Source organism: Diachasmimorpha longicaudata, chromosome 8 (assembly GCF_034640455.1).
Source record: "Diachasmimorpha longicaudata isolate KC_UGA_2023 chromosome 8, iyDiaLong2, whole genome shotgun sequence".
Taxonomy (NCBI): Eukaryota; Metazoa; Arthropoda; class Insecta; order Hymenoptera; family Braconidae; genus Diachasmimorpha; species Diachasmimorpha longicaudata.
In genome coordinates this window covers 4662154-4684469 of record NC_087232.1, presented here as the reverse complement: position 1 = coordinate 4684469, position 22316 = coordinate 4662154, and the positions used below count along the sequence as shown (strand labels likewise).

General features: G+C 37.8%; 5 protein-coding genes and 1 long non-coding RNA gene across 14 annotated transcripts; 4 read left to right on the top strand and 2 right to left on the bottom strand.

Moving 5' to 3' along the window:
* The first annotated feature begins 171 nt into the window (after nucleotides 1–171).
* Nucleotides 172–8947, top strand: LOC135165252 (glutamate receptor ionotropic, kainate 2). 5 transcript variants are annotated; one of them, XM_064126363.1, is made up of 18 exons: nucleotides 174–365; nucleotides 434–1101; nucleotides 1440–1595; nucleotides 1679–1863; nucleotides 2085–2242; nucleotides 2319–2460; nucleotides 3008–3175; nucleotides 3534–3554; nucleotides 3650–3802; nucleotides 3872–4093; nucleotides 4191–4482; nucleotides 5379–5517; nucleotides 6115–6252; nucleotides 6860–7058; nucleotides 7294–7525; nucleotides 7696–7811; nucleotides 8022–8177; nucleotides 8410–8540. In XM_064126363.1, the coding sequence occupies exons 2-18, from the start codon at nucleotides 1026–1028 to the stop codon at nucleotides 8464–8466; spliced, it is 2610 nt and encodes an 869-aa protein (XP_063982433.1). In that variant the 5' UTR covers nucleotides 174–365; nucleotides 434–1025; the 3' UTR covers nucleotides 8467–8540. The 5 variants fall into 5 exon arrangements, with proteins under 5 accessions (XP_063982434.1, XP_063982433.1, XP_063982432.1 ...); XM_064126364.1 differs by lacking the exon at nucleotides 6115–6252 and adding an exon at nucleotides 5621–5758 and having other exon boundaries at nucleotides 172–1101; XM_064126362.1 differs by having other exon boundaries at nucleotides 174–1101.
* Nucleotides 5856–13407, bottom strand: LOC135165265 (uncharacterized). Of its 2 annotated transcripts, XR_010299472.1 has the most exons (4): nucleotides 13390–13407; nucleotides 13192–13312; nucleotides 7138–7532; nucleotides 5856–6996 (listed from the first exon to the last, which is right to left on the bottom strand). It is a non-coding gene; the product is annotated as an uncharacterized LOC135165265 (long non-coding RNA). The 2 variants fall into 2 exon arrangements; XR_010299471.1 differs by lacking the exons at nucleotides 13192–13312; nucleotides 13390–13407 and adding an exon at nucleotides 9127–9263.
* LOC135165259 (cytoplasmic tRNA 2-thiolation protein 2) lies at nucleotides 9253–11090 on the top strand. Its single transcript, XM_064126387.1, has 3 exons — nucleotides 9253–9442; nucleotides 9610–9884; nucleotides 10000–11090. The coding sequence occupies exons 1-3, from the start codon at nucleotides 9372–9374 to the stop codon at nucleotides 11046–11048; spliced, it is 1395 nt and encodes a 464-aa protein (XP_063982457.1). The 5' UTR covers nucleotides 9253–9371; the 3' UTR covers nucleotides 11049–11090.
* LOC135165264 (sterile alpha motif domain-containing protein 15) lies at nucleotides 11178–13211 on the top strand. Its single transcript, XM_064126394.1, has 4 exons — nucleotides 11178–11314; nucleotides 11568–11700; nucleotides 11785–11883; nucleotides 12097–13211. Exons 1-4 carry the CDS (start codon nucleotides 11256–11258, stop codon nucleotides 12451–12453), a joined length of 648 nt encoding a protein of 215 aa, XP_063982464.1. The 5' UTR covers nucleotides 11178–11255; the 3' UTR covers nucleotides 12454–13211.
* A 458-nt stretch (nucleotides 13408–13865) lies between the features above and the next one.
* On the top strand, nucleotides 13866–15498 carry LOC135165263 (RWD domain-containing protein 1). 2 transcript variants are annotated; one of them, XM_064126392.1, is made up of 4 exons: nucleotides 13866–14064; nucleotides 14505–14854; nucleotides 14938–15124; nucleotides 15196–15498. In XM_064126392.1, the coding sequence occupies exons 1-4, from the start codon at nucleotides 13995–13997 to the stop codon at nucleotides 15309–15311; spliced, it is 723 nt and encodes a 240-aa protein (XP_063982462.1). In that variant the 5' UTR covers nucleotides 13866–13994; the 3' UTR covers nucleotides 15312–15498. The 2 variants fall into 2 exon arrangements, with proteins under 2 accessions (XP_063982462.1, XP_063982463.1); XM_064126393.1 differs by lacking the exon at nucleotides 13866–14064 and adding an exon at nucleotides 14154–14302.
* A 73-nt stretch (nucleotides 15499–15571) lies between these two features.
* On the bottom strand, nucleotides 15572–22304 carry LOC135165256 (NADP-dependent malic enzyme). 3 transcript variants are annotated; one of them, XM_064126379.1, is made up of 11 exons: nucleotides 22147–22206; nucleotides 20983–21075; nucleotides 19340–19490; nucleotides 19059–19217; nucleotides 18755–18936; nucleotides 18154–18463; nucleotides 17723–17905; nucleotides 17391–17616; nucleotides 17189–17331; nucleotides 16649–16943; nucleotides 15572–16527 (listed from the first exon to the last, which is right to left on the bottom strand). In XM_064126379.1, the coding sequence occupies exons 1-11, from the start codon at nucleotides 22173–22175 to the stop codon at nucleotides 16343–16345; spliced, it is 1956 nt and encodes a 651-aa protein (XP_063982449.1). In that variant the 5' UTR covers nucleotides 22176–22206; the 3' UTR covers nucleotides 15572–16342. The 3 variants fall into 3 exon arrangements, with proteins under 3 accessions (XP_063982449.1, XP_063982450.1, XP_063982451.1); XM_064126380.1 differs by lacking the exon at nucleotides 20983–21075 and having other exon boundaries at nucleotides 22147–22304; XM_064126381.1 differs by lacking the exons at nucleotides 20983–21075; nucleotides 22147–22206 and adding an exon at nucleotides 19590–20838.
* Nucleotides 22305–22316: the final 12 nt, after the last annotated feature.

Here is a 22316-nt window from a genome sequence, read left to right as displayed (position 1 = left end):
GATCAATATAGGGGTGGTAACGCTGGAGAGGGATGATACGAAACAAAGGATACGAGCAGGATGGTGAACACGACAACGATACGGAGCACCAGAGGGCGCTATGACTGGATCTAAAGTACAAATGCTGTTGGAAAGAGGGGATGCTGGGTGAGGGCCGAGAGGGTGGTGTCGGAGTACTATTGCGTCGAAGCGAGACTAGCCACGAGCCCTGATTAATAATCGGTCCAGTTCACTTCTCGGAAACGAAAAATGTCTATCGGGAGAAGCATGGCTGTCACCTTTTCCCATCGGAGTCAAGAATTTTCCGGGTTTTCCATATGATTTTGTTGCTTCACTCTCAGCTAGCAGAAAATTTTTAACTTTGTGTTGAGTACAATTGTTTAAAATATATATAAATACCTGGAGATTGAATGATTAACTAGTTTTTCCACAGAGAGAACGGTTTTATACATTTAGAAGATGAATTCGTGCACTAGAGGAGCGTCATCTTTCCCGGAAGAAGTGAATAAGTGAGGGTGGTCAGGTACTGGAATGAAAGGTGTGAATTACGACTACTGAATGGAGTTTGAATGTCGTGTTTGGAGTGTGATGATGAAGCTATTGCTAGTGGTGATGTCACCCATCTGCTCCAACTACTTCACTGACACCGAGAAGTCCAAAACCGCAGGAATTTGGTGCCACCATGAGTGTTGTGATAAGTAAAAAATGGAAAACTTTCTGCGAAACGATGAAGTTGTCAGCATGTGTTGTCTCATGAGATTTCACCGACTCCCATCGGCCGTAAAATGTACGAATTTATTACCAGGGATGAACATGAAATGCTGAATTTGACGTCCTGCCAGTCGGCCGCAGAGTCTGAAGGAAGAAAATGTGAATTGTCTTCTTTAACTTTGATCCTGTTGTAATAATGCAGTCCTTAGTGACATAGTATTCCTTGATGCACGTCAGGGATTCGGTGGAGACTACGTAGACGAATATATTGGTATAAATTTATTCAGTGGTGAGGAGAAGTCTAATATTTCGCCATGTGGGTCATCACGAGAATCTTCTTCTTGCTGATCATCACTCATATTCATGCCCTCCCTGACATCATCAGGATCGGTGAGTAATCAGAAGTATTTTTTAAAGCTTTTGTATATTTTAATATGGTATTATTTATAATGAATATAATGAATTGAAGTAGATGGCACAGTAGAGTTAAAAACTAATCAATTCGATGAAGAAAAAGGCTCCTTAAAATTTCCCTATAAAACACATGATTTCCTGTGAATTCTTGTGATTCACAAATCACATCATAAATCATAAGCATAAATCACGATCATAAATATTAAGGGACAAACCGGAAGAACATCTACATTAAAAAAAAATGTATTTATGAAGAACTATAATTTGCATCGAAGACTTTTTAATGTACATCATATTGTTCTTCAATTCCTTAGGAGGCCTATTCCATCCAGTGGATGATAAACAAGCCGTTGCATTTCGTTATGCCGTCGAGAAAATCAATGCAATTAGGGATATTCTACCTCGATCGAGACTCAGCGCTCAGATTGAGCAAATTTTACCTCAGGACAGTTTCCACGCATCGAAAAGAGGTTTTTTCAATTCCTCGACTTTGATACTCCTCTGGAGAACATCGAATGACACTTTCTCATCTCGTTTATTCTTTAATTCTCAGTATGTTACCTGTTGAACACTGGTGTTGCGGCAATTTTTGGCCCACAAAGTGCTCATACAGCGTCCCATGTGCAAAGCATCTGTGATACCATGGAGATACCGCACTTGGAGACGCGCTGGGACTACAGGTTTAGGAAGGAAAGCTGCCTAGTCAATTTGTATCCACATCCCACAACATTGTCCAAGGTAGGAGACAAAAAAATAATAAAAAATCCCTAATCATTAGTTCCTTAGTCCATAATCCATTAATTATTTACGGGCCTCATAATAATTTTTTCCTCTAATAACAAGTGAACAAATAATCGTAAATGACAGGGAAGTTAGAGTTTTTTGGAAGTACTAATGTAACAATCACTGAATATATTTGTAGAATTTTCTGAAATACTTAAACTCGATGACAATTTTAGGCCTATGTTGATCTCGTCAAGGCCTGGGGATGGAAAAGCTTCACAATAATCTACGAAAGCAACGAGGGGTTGGTGAGGCTACAAGAGCTTCTGAAGGCTCATGGACCCAGTGACTTTCCAATCGCAGTTCGGCAGCTTACCGAGGGTGACGATTATCGGTGAATATTTCCTGACTCCAGTTGACGTTGTGTCATTGTTCTTATCGTCCTCGATATTTTATGAATTTTATTACAGGCCGTTACTGAAGCAAATAAAGAATTCAGCAGAATCACATATCGTACTGGATTGTTCAACAGAAAAAATTCACGAAGTACTGAAACAGGCCCAACAAATTGGCATGATGAGCGACTACCACAGCTATCTTATTACCTCACTGGTAAACAATCCTTTGCTACTTCATAATTAATTCGTGTTATTAGAGTACATTACGCCGTTAGGAAGTAAAAGGATTTTCTGACGAATAATTTTCAAAATTGAATAAATCCCATATTTCATAAATTGCAAATTAATCGCACATCGAAGTACTGAGACACGTGATCTATCGCTTTTTCTGCCCATATAAACAATGCCCTCAATTCAATAATTTAATTATCGAATTATTAAATGTAATTAATATAACCTAATCAACTATAACTTACTAATGAAATTGTGAACGTATCCATTCTTATTAAGAGATTATTATTAGTTTTCCTTCGTCACCCGATTCTCCAAAACGATCTATCATCAGAAAGCACAAGCACTTAAATCAAATTATCCTCATAGGCCATCGGCTAACTTCGTGCGTAAGACTTTCTTTTCATTGGTCGATGGATTCGCGGCCCGAAAGTTAAATAGAGCGCGCGAAACGCGCAAACGGTCTCGTACATGGAGGAGAATACATAACATACATAACATATTTACAAGAAGGTTGTATTTTTTTTCAGGACCTACATAGTGTAGATCTCGAGGAATTTAAATATGGAGGGACAAATATCACTGCCTTTCGATTATTGGATCCCGAAAAGCCGGAGATACAGAATACTATTCTAGAATGGATCTATGGCGAACAGAGATATGGCCGTCATTTGCAGTTGGGCCAAGGAACCAATAAGGTTATTTATTTATCAATTTTTTACTATAGAAATTCGATAATTTTATATAGAAGAGAATAGGGCAAGACAAAATAGTTTTTTATGCCAATTTTGTGTACCAATTTTCCTTTAACGTTCTTTCTTATTATTCAGTACTTCTGAGAATAATGATTTCAGTAGAAAAAACAACAACTAGTCTGGCATAATCCCTGGTATTTAAAACTCGTGTGGAGAACGTACCGAAAAATTAAACAACATTGTCTTTTGCCTCGATCCTCGCTATATTCCAAATGCAGATGAATATCATTATTGATATTCGCTAATAATAATTATTTTTCGATCCCTATATGTCTTCTTATCATACGACCCCGGGATTTAGAACAATATCACAACTCTCAAGGTAAGGTATTCACAAAAAAAACATTTTTCGAAATTCGTTGAACTTTATTGATACCTTCAATGAACAAGTTTATGTGAATAAATATTATATTTTAGACTGAAATAGCTTTGATGTACGATGCTGTGCACCTGTTTGCCGAAGCCCTCCACGTATTGGATTCATCCCAGCAAATAGACATCAAACAACTGTCCTGTGACTCCAGTGATACATGGTCACATGGTTACTCACTCGTCAATTACATGAAAATCGTGAGTTGAATAATTTTTCGGTGATAATAATCATATCAGTTTGATAGGGTTTTTATATAATTTTTTCAGGTGGAAATGACGGGACTAACGGGACTGATAAAATTCGATCATCAGGGGTTCAGATCGGACTTCATGCTTGATATAATTGAGCTCAATAGCAAAGAGGGATTGAAGAAAATAGGCACGTGGAATAGCACTGAAGGTGTGAATTTCACTCGTACTTTTGGTGATGTTTATACCCAAATTGTGGAAAGTCTGCAGAATAAGACTTTTATCGTCACAACGATTCTGGTAAATTATTGTTCTTTGCAACTATTGAATTACCCATATATTTCTTCATTCTTTTTCATGCATTTGAATGAGTAAAAAATATTATTTGGATCCGCAGAGTGCACCGTACTGTATGCTCAAAGACTCGAGCGAAAAACTTCAAGGGAATGCACAATATGAAGGATATAGTATCGATCTCATTCATGAGATTTCGAAAATATTGGGATTCAATTATACATTTCGCCTCGTGCCGGATAAAAAATATGGATCTTACAACAAAGAAACTAAAGAATGGGATGGCATGATAAAGGAACTATTGGACCAAAAAGCTGATCTGGCTATTGCCGATCTAACTATTACGTACGATCGCGAACAAGCCGTTGATTTTACAATGCCTTTCATGAATCTCGGTAATGGAGGATGGTATATGGAGGATGTAGAACGTTGCTAGGGAAGGATGGGATAAAAGGGACCCTTTCACATACATTAATTGCGTAAGCTATCACCAAAGTCGCAGACAATTTTTTGTTTTCGATTGAAGTGGCATAAAACCAGGCATTAGGTGTGATGGAAAGCAAAAGTTTTGTTGCTATTTTTTTAACGATATTATTGCGGATGTCCTAAAATTTTTAATTATAAAAAAACAGTCGTATACAATTTTTTATTTTGTAAATATTTACCCAAAAGGAAATTGTCCGACGATAATATAATGAACAATATTTCTCGTGCATCGAGAACTAATTAGAAGGTGACTAATCGACTGCTCAATCTGCATGTAAAGTGATCGTATTTTTTTTTTGTCACAAGAGCTTTCATCGGATTTTTTCCTCAAAAATGATGAGTAATTGGACTCCGGTCAGTGATGTGCTATTTGCATATAAATTGATGGACGTTTTATCCGCTACATCTCTCGAGAAAATGAGCGCTCCAGTTTTCAACCGATTTTCTGGAAGGTTTTTTCGTTTTTCAATGATTCATTGCTTCGTCGTTCCAAGTAGAGCAATCCTACATAAGCATTCTCGTAAAATGAATCTCGTAAATCAACTCTCGTGGTAGACATTCCCCATGAAAGACGCTATTCGCAGTGTTGCAATTAGAAAAAAATCCTCCTGATACCCCTAGCTTGGACATAATTTTAAAAATACTAGAGAAAACCAATTTTCCAGAGGACAATAATTTCTCTCAAAAACCCTTTGAACCCCTCAGGGTGCTTTTACTCCATCCTCCCCTGCAAACGTAATCCAAATAATTATTTAAATAATTGTACAATGCATCGAATGTCATTTTTTTGTTTACAATTTTTTAGGGATAAGTATACTGTACCGAAAACCCATCAAGAAGCCCCCAAATCTTTTTTCATTTCTGAGCCCACTGAGTCTTGATGTTTGGATTTACATGGTGACAGCTTATCTTGGGGTATCCATTCTCCTTTTCATCCTCGCCAGGTACGTACCACATTGACACGAGTAACGAAAAACCGATAAAATTTCCTGTGATAGAATATTTTCTCCTAAAAACAACATAAGAGAAACGAGCTATTGCATTTAGATTCACACCCTACGAGTGGTATAAGCCCCGACGGTGCAGCAAAAATTGCACCCACGTAGAAAATCGTTTCAAGTTAATCAACTGTCTGTGGTTCACCATTGGCTCATTAATGCGCCAAGGTAGCGACATTTTACCCAAGTAAGCTAACAAAAGTGGAAATGTGTATGGTAATCATATGAATGGCTGTCTGTGAGCTTTGCGATATTTTATACAGTTACAAACTTAGATGACGAGCAGTAGTGGCTACCATTGAGTTCCCAAGAGCCTCAGAACCAAGAACCAAGAATTGAGTACCCAAGAACCTCAGAGTTCTAATATCATGAAAAAATGATGAACTAAATTGATATCTTTGGAGATAATTTTCCAGAAATTGGGGGAAATATTCAGGTTTAACACCCACCAAAATTTCCAGTATCAGCACTGGAATATTCCACTGAAATATCTCTCCCTGTGAGACTTAATTCCATCTCCAGTTTCCGTTAACATGTCCGCAGGTTCAGTCCATATGAGTGGGAGAATTCCCATACTTGCAGCGCACAATTTGAGGCCTGCGAGAACGAGTTCACTCTTCTCAATTCGCTCTGGTTCACCATAGGCTCACTCATGCAGCAAGGCTCTGATATAGCACCGAAGTAAGTTGATAATACTTATAGCTACGAATTGTGTTAACGAGACAGTAAATGATCAACATTCACGATTAAATATTAAAACGAAACGTTAGTTATGATGATTTTCGATGCTATATCGTAGGCGTGCTGCAGTAGCCTACGTTAGTATCGAAGAATACGCTAGCTCATCCTAAATTGTGCACTCGTTTAATTGATTTATTTATTTATTACCGATATACATGTTACTGTGGATGTTCACTTGAAGTCCTCATGCTGAAATTTGTCATTTTGGGATTGCAATAAATATTATCGGTGTATGATACCCGGCAATTTGCGAATGTAATTGCCCTCAAACTTTTCTAACAAAACTCATTTTTATGCGAAAAAAACTATTTAATAAAAATTATATATTTTTCATGTGAATATCCACGTTTTTAAGCTCTTGTGTGACTGCATGTTCGTTCCAATCAAGAGTCCTGCATGATTACTTCAATTATGAAGAATTTATTGTCAACTCATATTCTCAGTCTCCCACAATTATTGGAGACGTCTGAGTATTTGAGGACTCCACGTGACAAACCATAAATCATTCATGCCTTCAGCACTCCCCAATATTATTTCACTCCTTCAGAGCAGTGTCAACACGGATGGTGGCCGGTATGTGGTGGTTCTTCACTCTTATCATGATTTCATCGTACACAGCAAATCTCGCTGCATTTCTCACTGTTGAGAGAATGGAATCGCCGATTGAAAGTGCTGAGGATCTTGCTAAACAGACGAAAATAAAGTATGGGGCATTAGCTGGGGGTAGCACGGCCGCATTTTTTCGGGTGAATAGATCCAAATTTATATATATTTTTGGAAAATAATTTTCATAGGAAAAAGAAAAAGTGTTTTTCAGTGACTTACATTTCACCTCACGATTACTCTCGATATGTGACGTTCTTTATGATTGTCTGAGTATTTTTTATACAATTTTTTTCCTCGTGGAAAGAATATTTATAAATATTGAATTGCTGAGTGCAGAACTTCGGTCGCTTTGACATGAAATTATAACGATTTCAGGACTCCAATTTTTCAACGTATCAACGTATGTGGTCCTTCATGAAATCTGCCAAACCAGGTGTATTCACAAAGAATAACGTGGAAGGGGTGGAGTGGGTTGCAAAAGGCCGGGGTAGTTATGCCTTCCTGATGGAATCCACATCGATAGAGTACGTAATTGAGAGAAACTGCGAATTAACTCGCGTTGGAACGGAACTTGATTCCAAAGGATATGGAATTGCGATGCCCCCAAGTAAGACCTGAAACACGTTACAATTTCATTTGCAATTTCCTTTTCCATGTGAATTATCAATGTGACTAAGATTGACTAGTGATTAATTATTTACTATATTGAATGCTATTAGCTATCAAAGTTGATTATTGTAAATTGGTTGGCTCAAATACTTTGAATTATTTTTGCAGATTCCCCGTACAGAACTGCCATCAGCAGTGCCATTTTAAAACTTCAAGAGGAAGGGAAATTGCACATATTGAAGACACGATGGTGGAAGGAGAAACGGGGTGGAGGTAAATGCCGAGTAAGTGATCATTAAGGAAATTAACTATGATGATATACAATTGATTTTCAATTGTAATTTAATCTAAACTCACAATTTCGAATATTAAAATGATTTTTTAATGAAATTGCAGAGAACCGATTTTTTACATTTTAATTAATTAAACTGAGAGAAATCTTATGGTATTCCACATCGCGCTAATATTATTTAAAAAATAATTTTTGTTCGTAGGAGGATAACCAGAAAGGGGGTTCCACTGCAAATGAACTGGGTTTAGCAAATGTTGGTGGCGTTTTCGTTGTACTGATGGGTGGTATGGGAATAGCCTGCGTTATAGCTGTATGTGAATTCGTATGGAAAAGCCGAAAAGTAGCTGTTGAAGAGAGAGTGAGTAGTACAAGAATAATTCCACTATGGATACACTGAGATAAATAATTAGTTCAAAGCGAAGTAAAACATTCAGCTTAATCTTCTGCATCTCAGAAAATTCAACCTGATTTTACCTGATTTTAAAGTGCAAAAAATTAGCTTTTCATTGCAGAATAATTTTTCGAGAAAAATAATAATCTTGATACCTGAAAATTGTATTCATCGTTTTGACAGCTAATTTTTTTCTCAGTGTACCGTTAGCATATTTCTCTCACGAGTATATCGCCCTGATGAGATTTTGTATTGATTCTAGAAACAGAAATCTTCAGGAAAACCAATCTGCGAGGGTTTCACCGATCTTCACTAATTGCTTGTAAGCAGAACACGATTAGTGGTAGTATTACCAATATTGCCATAAATTTTTATCTCAATTCTAGGTGATGAAGGAGAAAAACATGACATGACTTATATCCTGTACACAAAATTTTTCCTCTCACTTTTTCATTAAAATTAATGGAATTTTAAATTAATTATGACACAGGGTGGATAACGCATTACTAGCCAAATACAATCATACCAATACATTTTGCTGATAGTCAAGTACTAATACCTATTGTCTGGTTAATTTTACACGTAATCATTTTTATTGTTATTATTAAAATTTAGGAGGTCAACATCGACGCATTCATGGACTACTCTTTCATATCAAATCTCAACATTTGTAAGCTATTATGAAGTCATCAATACACTTGTATATCAAGCCATATTCAAATAATAATAATTATAACCCTGAGAAAGGTATTTTTTCATTACAACCAGTCCCAACGTTTGTCCACGAAATAATTTATCAGTTTGGAACGAAAAAAATTAAAATTTCTTCAACTTTTCCATACTATGATGAATAGCAGATATTTTGTCCTGTAAAATTATTTTGTAAATTTCTGAAATTTAGCGTCAAAAACATCACCTTTGAATTAAAACCCTGATGAGTTGACCGCGGTCCCTGTGGTAATGCCTTACCGACAGGCACGTTCACCCTCCGTAGTTCATACGCCACCGCTACGAAATTTTGTGGTTGAATCCGCTCCATAAGTGTCAGCAATCCCTCATATAATCTCTGAGTCTAACCAACATACCCATACACGTGGTTCAACAATTCCTTCTTTATAATAAAAAAATATCCTGCTGTTTGTGAACTGACAAAAAGAAAAAATGTGCAGTTTGGTAGACGGTTTTCATGGCGACGAATTTCTACAAGAGCAGCAAACCGATCCTGGTAATCTGTGAGTACACAATGAACTGTCATTACCATTGACTGTGACATTATGACAGATTTATTCTGGAACGTATTTGTTTAGATAATATTGTATATATTAATAATTGCAGTGTTTTCATGCACGATATTTACAGTAGGTTTGCCATAAAAATGTTGAAAGATCATTTTTTTCAGATGTGAGTTGAAGTGTCAGAAATGCAATGTGGGAAAAGCTGAGGTGACACTGAGAAGAAAGGATAACTACTGCAATGGATGCTTCCTGATCAGTGCAACCCATAAATTTCGAGCAACTCTTGGAAAATCGAAAATCGTGAGGCCTAACGATACAATCCTTGTTGGACACAATGGAAAAGCAGGATCAACAGCTCTACTTAATTTAATTAAGGCAGGAATGCACGAAGCAGTGCACAAACGTTTGGTTTTCGGGACCAAAGTTCTTTACATCGATGGTATGTCGACAATTCTTTTCCACCATCTCTAGAATCCCCAGTTATTTTACTCAGTGAACCTTAGACGAATCTTTTTACTGTACTAAAATACAAATGATCACATGGTCTTTTTCAGATGGACTCATTAAAGGACAGAGCCCAGAAGAAAGAGAATGTAAAATGCGAAAAATACACGAACAAATTGAGGACCTAGGGTTTGAAGTTTACGGGACGTCACTCAGTGCTGCCATGGATCTTGAGAGTTTTTCAGTCTCACCCCTGAACAACCTGAGTTGTTCAAATGATGACAAAGACAAAAGACTCTCCGCAATATGGAATGAATTGGCAGACGAAACCTCCAGGAAAGACTTTCAACAAAAGCTACGAAACAAAGTTATGATGATGGCTGCTAAGAACCTCAAGTGTCAAAAGATCTTTCTCGCTAGTGATTCAACTTTCCTGGCAATAACAATCTTGAGCGATGTTTCATTGGGAAGAGGCGCCCAGTTGGCGTCAGACTGTGGATTTATCGATAACAGATATGCTGATGTGATGATACTGCGACCTATGCGAGAATTCAATCGCCGGGAACTCTATTATTACCTGAAAATATGTAATCGAAGCTGTATAGAAGAGGAAAAATTGAAAGACAATGAACACTCTTCGATCCAAAAGCTGACCGAAAAGTTTGTTACGGGTTTGGAAGATAAGTTCAGTGGTACAGTATCCACGATTTTTAGGACTGGTGAAAAAATTGTCGTTGGAAAACGAAATTCTAAAGACAGTGCTTCAACAGAAGGAGATTGTGCATTTTGTAATGGTTGTCTAGACACAGCTGCCCTTGCTGATTGCACTTCCAGCATTGATGCCACGAGTTTTTCGAAAACAGTGTCCTTGAAGAGTTCAAACGCTGAATGGGATTTGGAAAAATTAATGCAACAACCAGAAAGCAATAGTGTAGATACACAAGAACATGGGTGTGCGGATTGTACATGTGGACGTACTAAACCGAAAGAAAATAACATTACATACGATGAAGTGAAACAATTTTTGTGCTATGCCTGTCAATCAATTTTTCACGATAATTTTGATTTGAACACTCTACCTCCCTTCGTGATAAACTCTATCAGTGAAAAGTTACGTTTACAAAGTATTGCCGACGAAATTCGGGACTTTCTTTTATGAGTATATCGAACTGGTAAAAATAAAAGATGAAAGAATAACGAAGACAGTGAACCACTAATTTACTTACGCCATATTTTTAATTTCCAAACATTGTTGGTTACTGACTAACTTCTCTCTGTAAATTTATGTTCAAAATCTTCTTGTAATGGTTTCTCAATGGAAATAATCAACGATTTCCATATTTAACAGCAACTGAGCAGCGAAAATATGCTGCAGAATCTCGTATCAACCGAAGCAACATTTTGCAAAGATGAGAATGAATCAAGGTAAATTTTGAATAGCAATATCATACTCGCGGTTGAAGGAAGAATTAATCAATGTCCTCGTTGCCATGCCGCTGATTAATTCACAAAATATGAGACAATATTGAGGAAATAATTACAACTCTGATTAAATTGCAAGATTGCAACATTTCTCGCTGTGAAGTGACGATTCTATAATAATTTGGCCATATGCCACACGATGACATTAAATGAACGATCTTAAATTGCCAAAGTTATTAATATCGTTGTCATTCAGACGTTGTTCGTCGACGTTGATGCATTCGGCTGGAAAAGTCGTAAACTCAATGAACCTTCCGCACTGCTGGGAATGGACACTGAAGGAGGTTTCAGAGTGGCTCGAACGCGATGTCGAACTACCGCAGTACAAAGTTTGTCGAGAAATTAACAATATGAAGAATTTTTCCTTCTTTTGAATTCTCATTGGATTAATTTTGTTTATTTTATCAATCTAGCTGGCAATGGAAGTCAATTTTATCAATGGACGACGTCTGTGTCTTCTCGAAGCTCACAAATTACTCAAAATGGGTATTCACGATTTTGGTCACATCAAGGTAATTGCCACTGCATTAAAGATGTCTAAATACCGTTCAGAGAACCCAGGAAATTTTGTTAATTAATTTGTTAAGTGATGATAAGTCACTGTTGAGTAATGACTAGTTGTGAACAAATATCTGAGAATCAAAAGGAATATCAAAATTTTTATTAGAACTTTATTTGTCGAGCTAGTTGAGTAGTGTCTTCCTTAACTGACGAATTCGTTTCAGACGATAATGGAGGCGATTCGAAAGTTATTTAACATCGAAAAAGTGAAATTTAAGCGAAGTATTAGTCTGCCCATTAAATACCCTATGACTCTATATCTTGAATATCGTGTTCCCACTGGACCAATCCGAGAAGAAACAACCCCTACAAATTTCTTCAAAAAATGTTCAATCATAAACAATGAAGACGACTGCCGTTATCGAAATAATTCGAAAAGTAGTAAAAGTGAATTTCCGATTGTCCGATTTGGTGGTGTGAAACGTAAAAGTGTCTACACTAGGATTGAGTTCAATAGACCCAGTACTACAGTCAATGTTCATAGAAAATTTATTGATTTCCTTCTTCAATTACATACCTAATAGACTTACGGGAACTTTCACTCAACTTCATCTAAAATTATGTTATTAATATTATGAATATTAATGAAGAGAGACTGCACAATCACAAAACAAATTATTCAAAATTTTAATACTTTCAATCCGAAAATAAATCCTCTCCGGATTCGTCACCAGTTTCATCGACATGAGGAACTTGCTTGTCGACTGGTTCTTGAGATGATGATTGAGAAAATTTCAGTACAAATGATTCATCACTATCGTTATTCGATGTACTAAATGCCTCCAACTCCTGGCCACTACTTTCACATGTCTTGTTTTCTGCTGGACTGGAGGGTTGATTTACTTTACTGGGTAAATCTCCAAAATCCTCGGATATGGAAGCAGCTTTGTGAGTATTTTCACATTCAGTTTCACTTTCATCTGTAGATTGATCATAAACGCCAGAAGGGCCATTCAATTTTGCCTTCAGCTCTTTATTTTTCTTCTTCTTGCTATTCAGCAAGACAATAAATTTCTTGTACAATTCTTCCTCAATATTCTTTTTCAAGTCTATCATGGTATTTAGCTTTCTCTCTAATTCCTCTGATCTAATTCGTAAACTGTCGTTCTCCACTCTCAAACCTGACGTGGTTTTCTGCACATTTGAACAGGACGCTATGACACTCATCATTGCACCAGAAAATTCAACTATATCGTTTATAGTTTGACATTCAATCGATCCACGTTTCCATGCTTTTTTCTTCCATTGAAATGTGTTACCTGTCAAAGAAAATTCTGCTCGATCGTCCTCTCCTGCCAATTCTCTCCTTAATTCTTCTAAATATTCTTCTTTTGTCCAGTTGAAGTTTTTCGCCGGCTCCAGTAGATTTTTCATGCATATCTGTGATGTTTTTAACTGTGTAATCATCATTCAGTCCAAACAAAGTAAAATGTAATCAAATAAAATGATTTATGTACCTCTCCTTTCACTGGCGGTACTGCTTGACGAAGAATAAGAATTTGAAGACCTTGATCTGTCCATTTAGTGGTGAGGGTCATAGATTCCTTATCTACAGTATTCACCACTTGACAAGTCGTCGTATTACTCATTACAATTCATTACAATGCATAAATTGGCTAATTCAACTTCTCAATTCATTGAACAGGAACAACAGTGATGGAATTTGCATATCTCACTTGGAGAAACACTAGAAAGTGTTGCTCCTATTTGCATTTTGCTTTTAAATTCCAAACTCGAACGACTGCACTTGCAACATAACTTTTAACATGTTTGGACTTGCGTACAGTCATCCTGTTACCAGAGACTATATATAGGAGTAGACTATATAGGAGATTTCATTGCTGGCGTTATATATCTGCGCCGGCAATCCTTCTCCTTATAATCTCCGCTGTTACGACCTATTGAAACTTCTGCTTTTACCGACTGTGGGTGAGGGAGTCTCCGGAGTCGGCCACAACAAGAAAAAAAATAGTTACTTAGGTGCAGGCCGGGTCTTAAGGATACAAGTGTTATTTTGTTAATTCTGGTTAATCTACATGCGTTATTCGTGCAACAATTTATCATGGACCACAAGGCTGAACAGCATGACGAGATCGAGGCACTGGACTCCATTTATTCAGGAGAATTACAGAGTAATTATTCATTTTATTCCCAAGACATTTGTAACCTTAAAGAATCGATGACGAAGGCTTCATTAAAAAATTGCAATTTTCGAGTTTGTCGTTTAAAAGCAGAGGAGGAGATTAGTTTCATTATTTTCGAGCGTTCGCTAATCCCGTAATGCGAATAGACACATATGCACGTGTTTCGAGATTAAAATAAAAAAGGAGGAGAAAGAAATGACATTTGATACTTTGTCGTACATGAGAGGTTAGTTAAATTGACGATAATTTCAATTGTCAATATATCGAGATTGGTAGAGTGAAATTAAACAATTTTTCATTCCGTTGAAGATATTCTCTTTAGCTTCAAAATGAGCCTTGACTCATCCAAATGGCTTCGTTTGTTCCACTAGTATTGATGATTAAAGGTGGTGAATATGACATTAATTCTGTAAAACATATTGTTCCAGTTCTAGAAACCGAGCCCCACTACAAATTCATCCTGCCCATAAAATCCGAAGAATACGAATCGGATAGTGAGGATGGTTTAGCTTGCCAGCTAGAGTTCACCTACACCCCGAAATATCCGGAGGAACCCTTGCTAATAAAAATTGAAAACCCAGAGAATTTTGAAAGCTTCAATGAACAACAGTTGATTGATCATTTGATGGAGCAGATGCATGAGAATCTAGGGATGGTCATGGTATTCACGTTGGTGAGTGCAGCCCAGGAGTGGCTTAATGTCCAGTGGGACAACATCAAACTCCAGAGGACAGAAAAGGCTGCCAGGAAGTTGATTGAGGAAGAGGAAGCAGAGAGGGTGAAACATTTTTCATTTCTCATCATCTCATCATGATTTTTTAATTTTAGCTTTGTTGTTTAATGATTTTATTTTTAATTCAGAAACGATTTGAAGGCACGAGAGTAACAGTCGAAACATTCATGAATTGGAAGAAGAAGTTTGACGAGGAAATGGGTCACACGAGACGTCGAGAGCTGGCTCTTCTCCAGGGAAAGAAATTAACTGGACGAGAGCTCTTCATGACTGACAATACCCTGAATCAATCTGACCTCAAATTCTTGGACGATGGTACGTTAACTCTATTAAATGCTTATTTTCATGGATATGATCTCTTCTCATATGGGATTTTATTCTTATAGGGGATGCCGTGAAAGTTGACGAGAGTCTCTTCCAAAATCTCGATGACCTCGATCTCGACGACAACGATGACGACCCCGACTATGATCCGCTAAAAGACCTGGGAGACAGCAATTAAATAACAAATAAGGGGTCTAGTGGGAAAATTCTAGACCTGTTTGTCTGTTATCTAGATATTCTCATTTGTAATATAATGATCTACCCTTGTATGTTTTTATAGCGAATCCTCTATAATTATGTAAATATCGAAATTCTTTGTGTGTTGCATTTTTATCTGTTCGCCAAATAAAAATCTTATTCATAAATTTGAAAAGTTTAATCTGCTCATTTTGAAGAAATAACAAATGTTGGAAAGGGGGGAAAAATCATCAAGCCACATTACTGTTTGACTTATCATTTTTATTACAGAACCGACAATACTTTAACTAATCGACAGCAAAAATGACATAAAAATCATTTGCTGCGACAGAATAAATAACTGTTGAATCTCATTTGTAGTATAAGAATTCACAAAGTTTCCTTAGATCACAATTTCGCGAGGTAAAATAGACATATGAAATTCCTTATCGATGAATGGAACACGTAATGAAACCCGCAATTATCCTCAAAGTTGACAACATCAACAATTAAGTACAATAGTTCAAAAGGCTATGAAAATTAATGGAACGCCAAAAGCACCAAACGCTGATAAATTTTTCACTGATGACGATAAAATTCTGAAAATGGCATGAAGAATACTTTGACAACCGTATTTTATTACTTTCCTTCGTTCTTACGTAATACTTCATCATTTGACTAAACAGATTGAAGGACGATGAACCAAGCGACCGATCAATCAGTTAACTAATTCAATTCACTCCTAGATAAATTGTTCAATTAAAAAATCAATATCCAGTCAATGGAAAAAATTTCATTCTTGAACATAGAAAAAAAATCGACTGTAGAGAACTTTCGACTGATAAAAAATCTCCCCAAAATTCTAAAAAAATACTGAATCGGATACTGAATTTGTCATTGTGAATAATACAATCAGAATTAAGAGATAATTTTTGAGATGGCTAGTTGCGGCAGTTTTCGACGTAGAGTTACTCATTTTCCTCAGCATCAACACGTTGAATTGTGAATTCACTCATTCAATCACTCAACTTTTCACAAATGCTTCAAATTGTGGCGAATTTCGAGATTTTCCTCCTCCGGAAGAACCCTTGGTTTTGCATAGTCTTCAGGCCATTCATAGAAGTTAGGAAGTGGGCTGTCATAGTTGGCATCATACATCTTCTCCATTATGAACTTCTTCTTGTCTTTGGGTTCGGGATATTCACTAGCTAGTCCACCTGAGTATCATTTTATATTTTTACAAATCTCGCTGATTAGCAATGGCTGACAAGAATTATTCTCTTACACTAAAGAGAACAATCAACGATCAACGAAAATTAACGACTTTTTTCTACTCACATTGGCCGTAGGCATATTCGGCAATCCTGACGGCGATTTCAATGGAACACTCTTTGATAGTTCCCAGGGGAGGGTAGAGACTGCCTCTGGCCAAGTCCTCCTCAGTAACGTGATCTGCAACGGTCTTCGCTGATATCAGAAAGAGATCCTCCGTAATGTGATGAACACCGGTGGCAATAACACCGAGGGCGATTCCCGGAAAGATGTAGGCGTTGTTCCCTTGGCCGGGTTTATAGATTTTCCCGTCATACTTGACTTCGCCGAAGGGCGACCCCGATGAGAATATGCATCTTCCCTGGGAAAATAAAGTAAATATGTCTCTACCGTCCTTTAAGGGTGTCCTACATTCTTTTAGTCAACGTTCACGTGTGAAGAAAACGTGAAATTTATCGGAAAGGATGAAGAGCATCCTTTGAATTAGATCGTCGTCGAAACTCAACCGACAGCAAATTGCCAATTTATTAAAGAAGAATCAATTATCCACTTGTTTTCAACCAATCAAGACCAATTAATCCATCAATTCTCCAATTGTTCACGTACCTGAGTATTGTCATAAGCCTGCTGGGCAGTGCACTCGGCCTTGCTGGTCGGATTACTGAGTGCAAATATAAGTGGCCTCTCGTTATTCTTCGCCATTTCCTGGAGTATCTCAGGAGTAAACGCTCCCGCAGCAGCCGATGCACCTGAACAACAAACAATTGTATGAATAAACATCCCTACCAGAAGTGACTCTCAAACATACCAATCAGACACGTCGGTTTGACTTCTTTGACAACATCTAACAGAGTTTTAATTTCCCTATGGTCCTTAGCATACCACAATTTGTGACCATCCAAATTTCCGACTTTACGATCTTTCGTCAATAACCCATCGATATCCATCATCCAAACTTTGTCCCTGGCCTCTTGCTCAGTGCAACCATCGGCCTCCATGGCTTTAATACATAAATCAGCGATTCCAATGGCAGCCTAAATTCAAAAATTTTTGTTTCATTTCTCAGTGGAGACTCATGATTAAAAAAATTAATTCACTGAAGTGAGGTAAGCCGATGAAAAGTAGAAGAGAATTAGGTACCTCACCAGCGCCCAGGAAGACGAATTTATTATCAGACATCTTTCTTTTTGTGACTCTTTGAGATGCCATTATTCCAGCTACGGCGACAGCGGCCGTTCCCTGGATGTCGTCATTGAATGTACAATATTTGTCACGATATTTGTCGAGGAAACGGAAAGCGTTGTGGTTGCCGAAGTCCTCGAACTGGTGGAATGAATAATTAATATGAGGAATAGATTTCCAGGGCACCTCATATACTATTTTAATTTTTTATCAGTTCTGACGGAACTTGAATGGAGTATAGAACTGCTACAAGGACGGCTAACTATTATTATAACAAATATATAATCCTAAAGTTATCTTAAAGTTCATTCAGCATGAAAATATTCTCAGCTGGCACATAACGATAAACATCGCTGAACGTTCTAATATAATAAAATAAAAAATCCTACCTGAATTAAAACATTCTGCCCATACTTCTTCACACAAGCAGCCATGAACTCATCAATGAGCTCATCGTACTCAGCCCCTTTACTCCTCGGTTTGTTGAGACCAATGTAATGAGGATCATCGCGAAGCTGTTCGTTATTCGTTCCAACATCTATCGTTATTGGAAGACACTGGTGAGGCTTAATTCCCGCGAGAGCAGTGTACAGAGCTAATTTTCCTACTGGAATTCCCATTCCGCAAGCACCAAGATCACCTAGACCCAATATCCGCTCTCCATCAGTGACGCAGATGGCGCGAACTGCTTGCTCTGGCCTGATTAACGGAAAAGCTTAATTAGGAGATGAAAATTTCTGGACAAATTGTATTTAACAATAAAAATTTTCTTCACTTTATGCCGCATTTGATGTTTTGAGACCTTATGTCAGTTATATGAACTTAATTAGGTCGTTAAGGAGCTCAACTATTGTCATGTTTGATTGATTTTGCACTTGCTTGTAATAAAATAAATTTTCTGGGTGAAGGTCCCCATGCAAAACAGCAAACGTCATAAAAAATGAAGGTAACAATTGCCTTGTCAAGAGACTAGCATAATTTTGTACTAACCAATTATTCAGAATCTCATAGATATGGCCCTTATCATAAATTGTTATGAAAAGTCCTCTGGGTCGTCGATAAATAACTCCAAATTTTTGACAGGCAAGGCCAACAGTCGGTGTGTAGACAATAGGCATCATCTGCTCGATGTTCTCACTCAGGAGTCGGAAGAACAAGCGTTCGTTCCTCTCCTAATACGTCGGAATTATTTACGTCAGATTAATACAGAATATCGTGTGACTTGACCGTCATTTATCTTAATGTTTGAACTGAAATATGATGTTAGAACGATCTAAGACGCTCAGAGCTTCACCTGGAGCTCCACAAGGTAGAGATAACGATTGAGATCCTCCGTGTACTTCATCACCGAGGCCTTGCACAGAGCCAGCTGTTCATCCTGGGTTTTGAAACGAGGGGGCTGGAGACCGTGAATACCCAAGGCTATCCGCTCCTTCAGGGTGAATGCTAGCCCCTGACAGTGCGATGAAGCACATCAGCATTCGCAAATTAAAACGAAGAGAAAATATATTTTATTATTCAAACTTTTAATCAAGTGAGAATTTCTTTGAAGGTCAGGTATTCTGGACACTGTACCTTATTCAGACGTGGATCTCTCAGATGCCCTATGCCCTTCACCATATTTATAGGCACCACATCCCCCGAAACCTCATGGATGTTCCTCTGTTGAACATCAGAAGTTGCTGCTGTATTTGGGAGGGTACGGGCCCACACCCCATGACGTGATCTAAAAATTAATACACACAATTAATTCATTCACAAATGCTTCAGGCTCATATTATGTTTAAATTGGATGGTACGATGAGCACGGAAATGTATTAATTACTTTTTAAATGCCTCCATACATCACCCGTGGGAAATTATGACACTGATGTTACCATAAAATTATGTCTCAAGCGGAAGATATTTTTGGACATGTATTCATGCCGACCTTGAATCGCAGTAAAAACTTCTAGGAAATATTGCGCACGTGTAATTGTACCAGTTATTCAGATAGTGTTATCTGTGTGATGCGAGAGATCAACACAGATCGGTTAACATGGGCTCAAACAGGTTCATGGGACACCGAAAAAATTTAATTTATGCACCAGTGCCTGACAAATTTTTTATATTGTTTCGTGGAAGTAAAATGACTCGAGAATCGAAAATGAAGTCGAGGTCATTTATTCTAAAAAATATATAAATAATGGAGGTAGGGATGTACCCTAAATAGCGCTATTATTGGGTCTGTGATGATTATCTACTACCAATTATTTGTTCATTTACGAAGGATTGCTCATCACCGGTTATTATAGACAATACTGAAGGTCGTAGCAGTCCGAGGTGGCGATATCGACTCTGCAATTTCCGGGTATCGCGATTCCGCTCGGTGTTGCCATTATTAAGTGACTTCCACGGTTATAAACCAATTAACACATGACAAATCAGACGCAAAATGATAGAATCGTTAAAATAGGATTCACCAGAATTATTGAAATCATTGGACAATAGTTAAAAGTGACTGGTTTTGTTTTACTACTTTGTTACTGCTTTGCCTAGATAGGGGACAATCAGACAATGTGGATTGGTGATGATGGAAACCAGACGTATAGATCCCTTCAGTCTGACCTTATGCCATTATTCCTTTCTGTTCTTTTCTCGGTGAGAGAGTTTGGTTCTTCTGATCAACTCCCTCCTCCCTTCCAATCGTTCAAAAAAATTATGAAAAGCCAAATGGAAGAGAGGAATAAAGTATTCGAAAGGTCAAACGTTCTTCCAGGGTCCACTGGGGGACGAGGTACCGCTCCACTCGTCTCGTGGTTGACCCTATTAACCCTTTGGTAACGACATGAGATCTTCAAGAATAAATAAAGGGAATCCTGACGATAGGAATGGTCGACGTTGATAAACACCGGATGTGAGGAGTGTCGAGGGGAAAAAAAAATTTTTTGAAGGTTTTCATGTTTTAAAACAGCTCCTTGTGAACAGACAGAATCAATCAATTCGGAAATTCAATTGTGCAGGAAATTATCAAATATCAAATGTGGGGAATACGAAGGGATCTGAAACTCCTCAGGTTCGATACTCGTTTATATAAATTGAAGAGAACAAGTTAAAATTCCACAATTGTAATGCTTCCACTCAATATCGACTTGGTTTCTGTCGATGGACGTTAAAACGAAACACCATTGTTAATTTATACCACATGAATGTCATCAGAACCACACAACAGGCATTACTTAGATTGCTGAACATCAGCAGGTTCCATCGTAGTAGAAAATGCTTTCTGGGTTGACATGACTATGTGGTGAGTAGTCATGGTACTCTTTTTACTGGATAACAGAAACAAATAAATAAAAGAATGAAGAGATGGGAATGTTGATAATTGATTTTCCATTTTTTTATAAATACGGTGGATATACTGATAAGACTCAGAATTTCTGGTTTTTGATATGTAGCTGCTGATAATAATAAATACGTGAAAGTGATTGAATAAAAAAGCTTTCAGACACTCAAGCACAAGCAGAAAAAAAGTTCATTTTAAATCACCAAAAAATCGATAAATGAACACCAAATTCCTGTTCTCAACTCATCCACCTCGCCGCTCCAAATTCATGCAAATAATTTCAAGGTTTGTCAGCTGTTCTGTCACAATATTCCCACCAAAATCGTGACTTTCCGTAGTTCTGTGTCACGGCCACCGCATCTCTATTTATTGCACCCCTCCCCGAGCAAAAATACCAGGAGAACAGCGAAATTAATGAAGCTGAAACGGACGAAACATTAAGTTCGAGTAAATCCAGAGGCATCCAAATACTTCCGAGCCCTAAGCCCAGCATGTTCGCCCTTCCAAAATCCCGACGCAGAGAATTCTGTGACCTTCACGCCCTTAGGGACTCCCGGAGCCAAACCATTGACTGATTCTAGCAGCACTCGAAATTACATAAATCGACCCCTTCGGCGGGTTCTCCCGACGAACCCCTATTATGTCACTTTCTAAAATTCAACAATGACATAATTACACCCGAATACACTGGCTTTTTCCCGCCCCCTTTCCACCCAATCCCGTATCGATCAGGGGTTCAACCCCCATTGGAACGATTCCAAGGCATTCCCTCCCTTCATCACCACGATTACCGTTGCACAATCGAAATTTCGAAGTTATGTTGATATATCTGCATCCACTGACGAATACCCCAACGTTTTTTTGCGTAATAATAAACAAAAACGTTCGAATATCGTTGAACTAACGAACATTTAAAATTCCCTCTTCCTGCGATGTAAGGTCAAGAGCAACTTCTAATAGTCCCCCCCCTGCCCCATACATAATGTTGCGAATCTTTGCATGCATGTTTCACTGTTTATGCGGTCACGCAAATTAAAAAAAAAACGCAACTACTCACAAGATAGAAGACCTCTGGAGGACAAACATGTTCCTTTCATCGGAAGCCAGCTGATCACTGTCTGCCACTCACGAGTTACATACGAGCTGCCAGGTGTCCATCGTCGCAGGTACCGACATTTTCTCTAAGTCTAGGGTCCCCAGCGGATTCTGGCCGTGTGCAATATCACG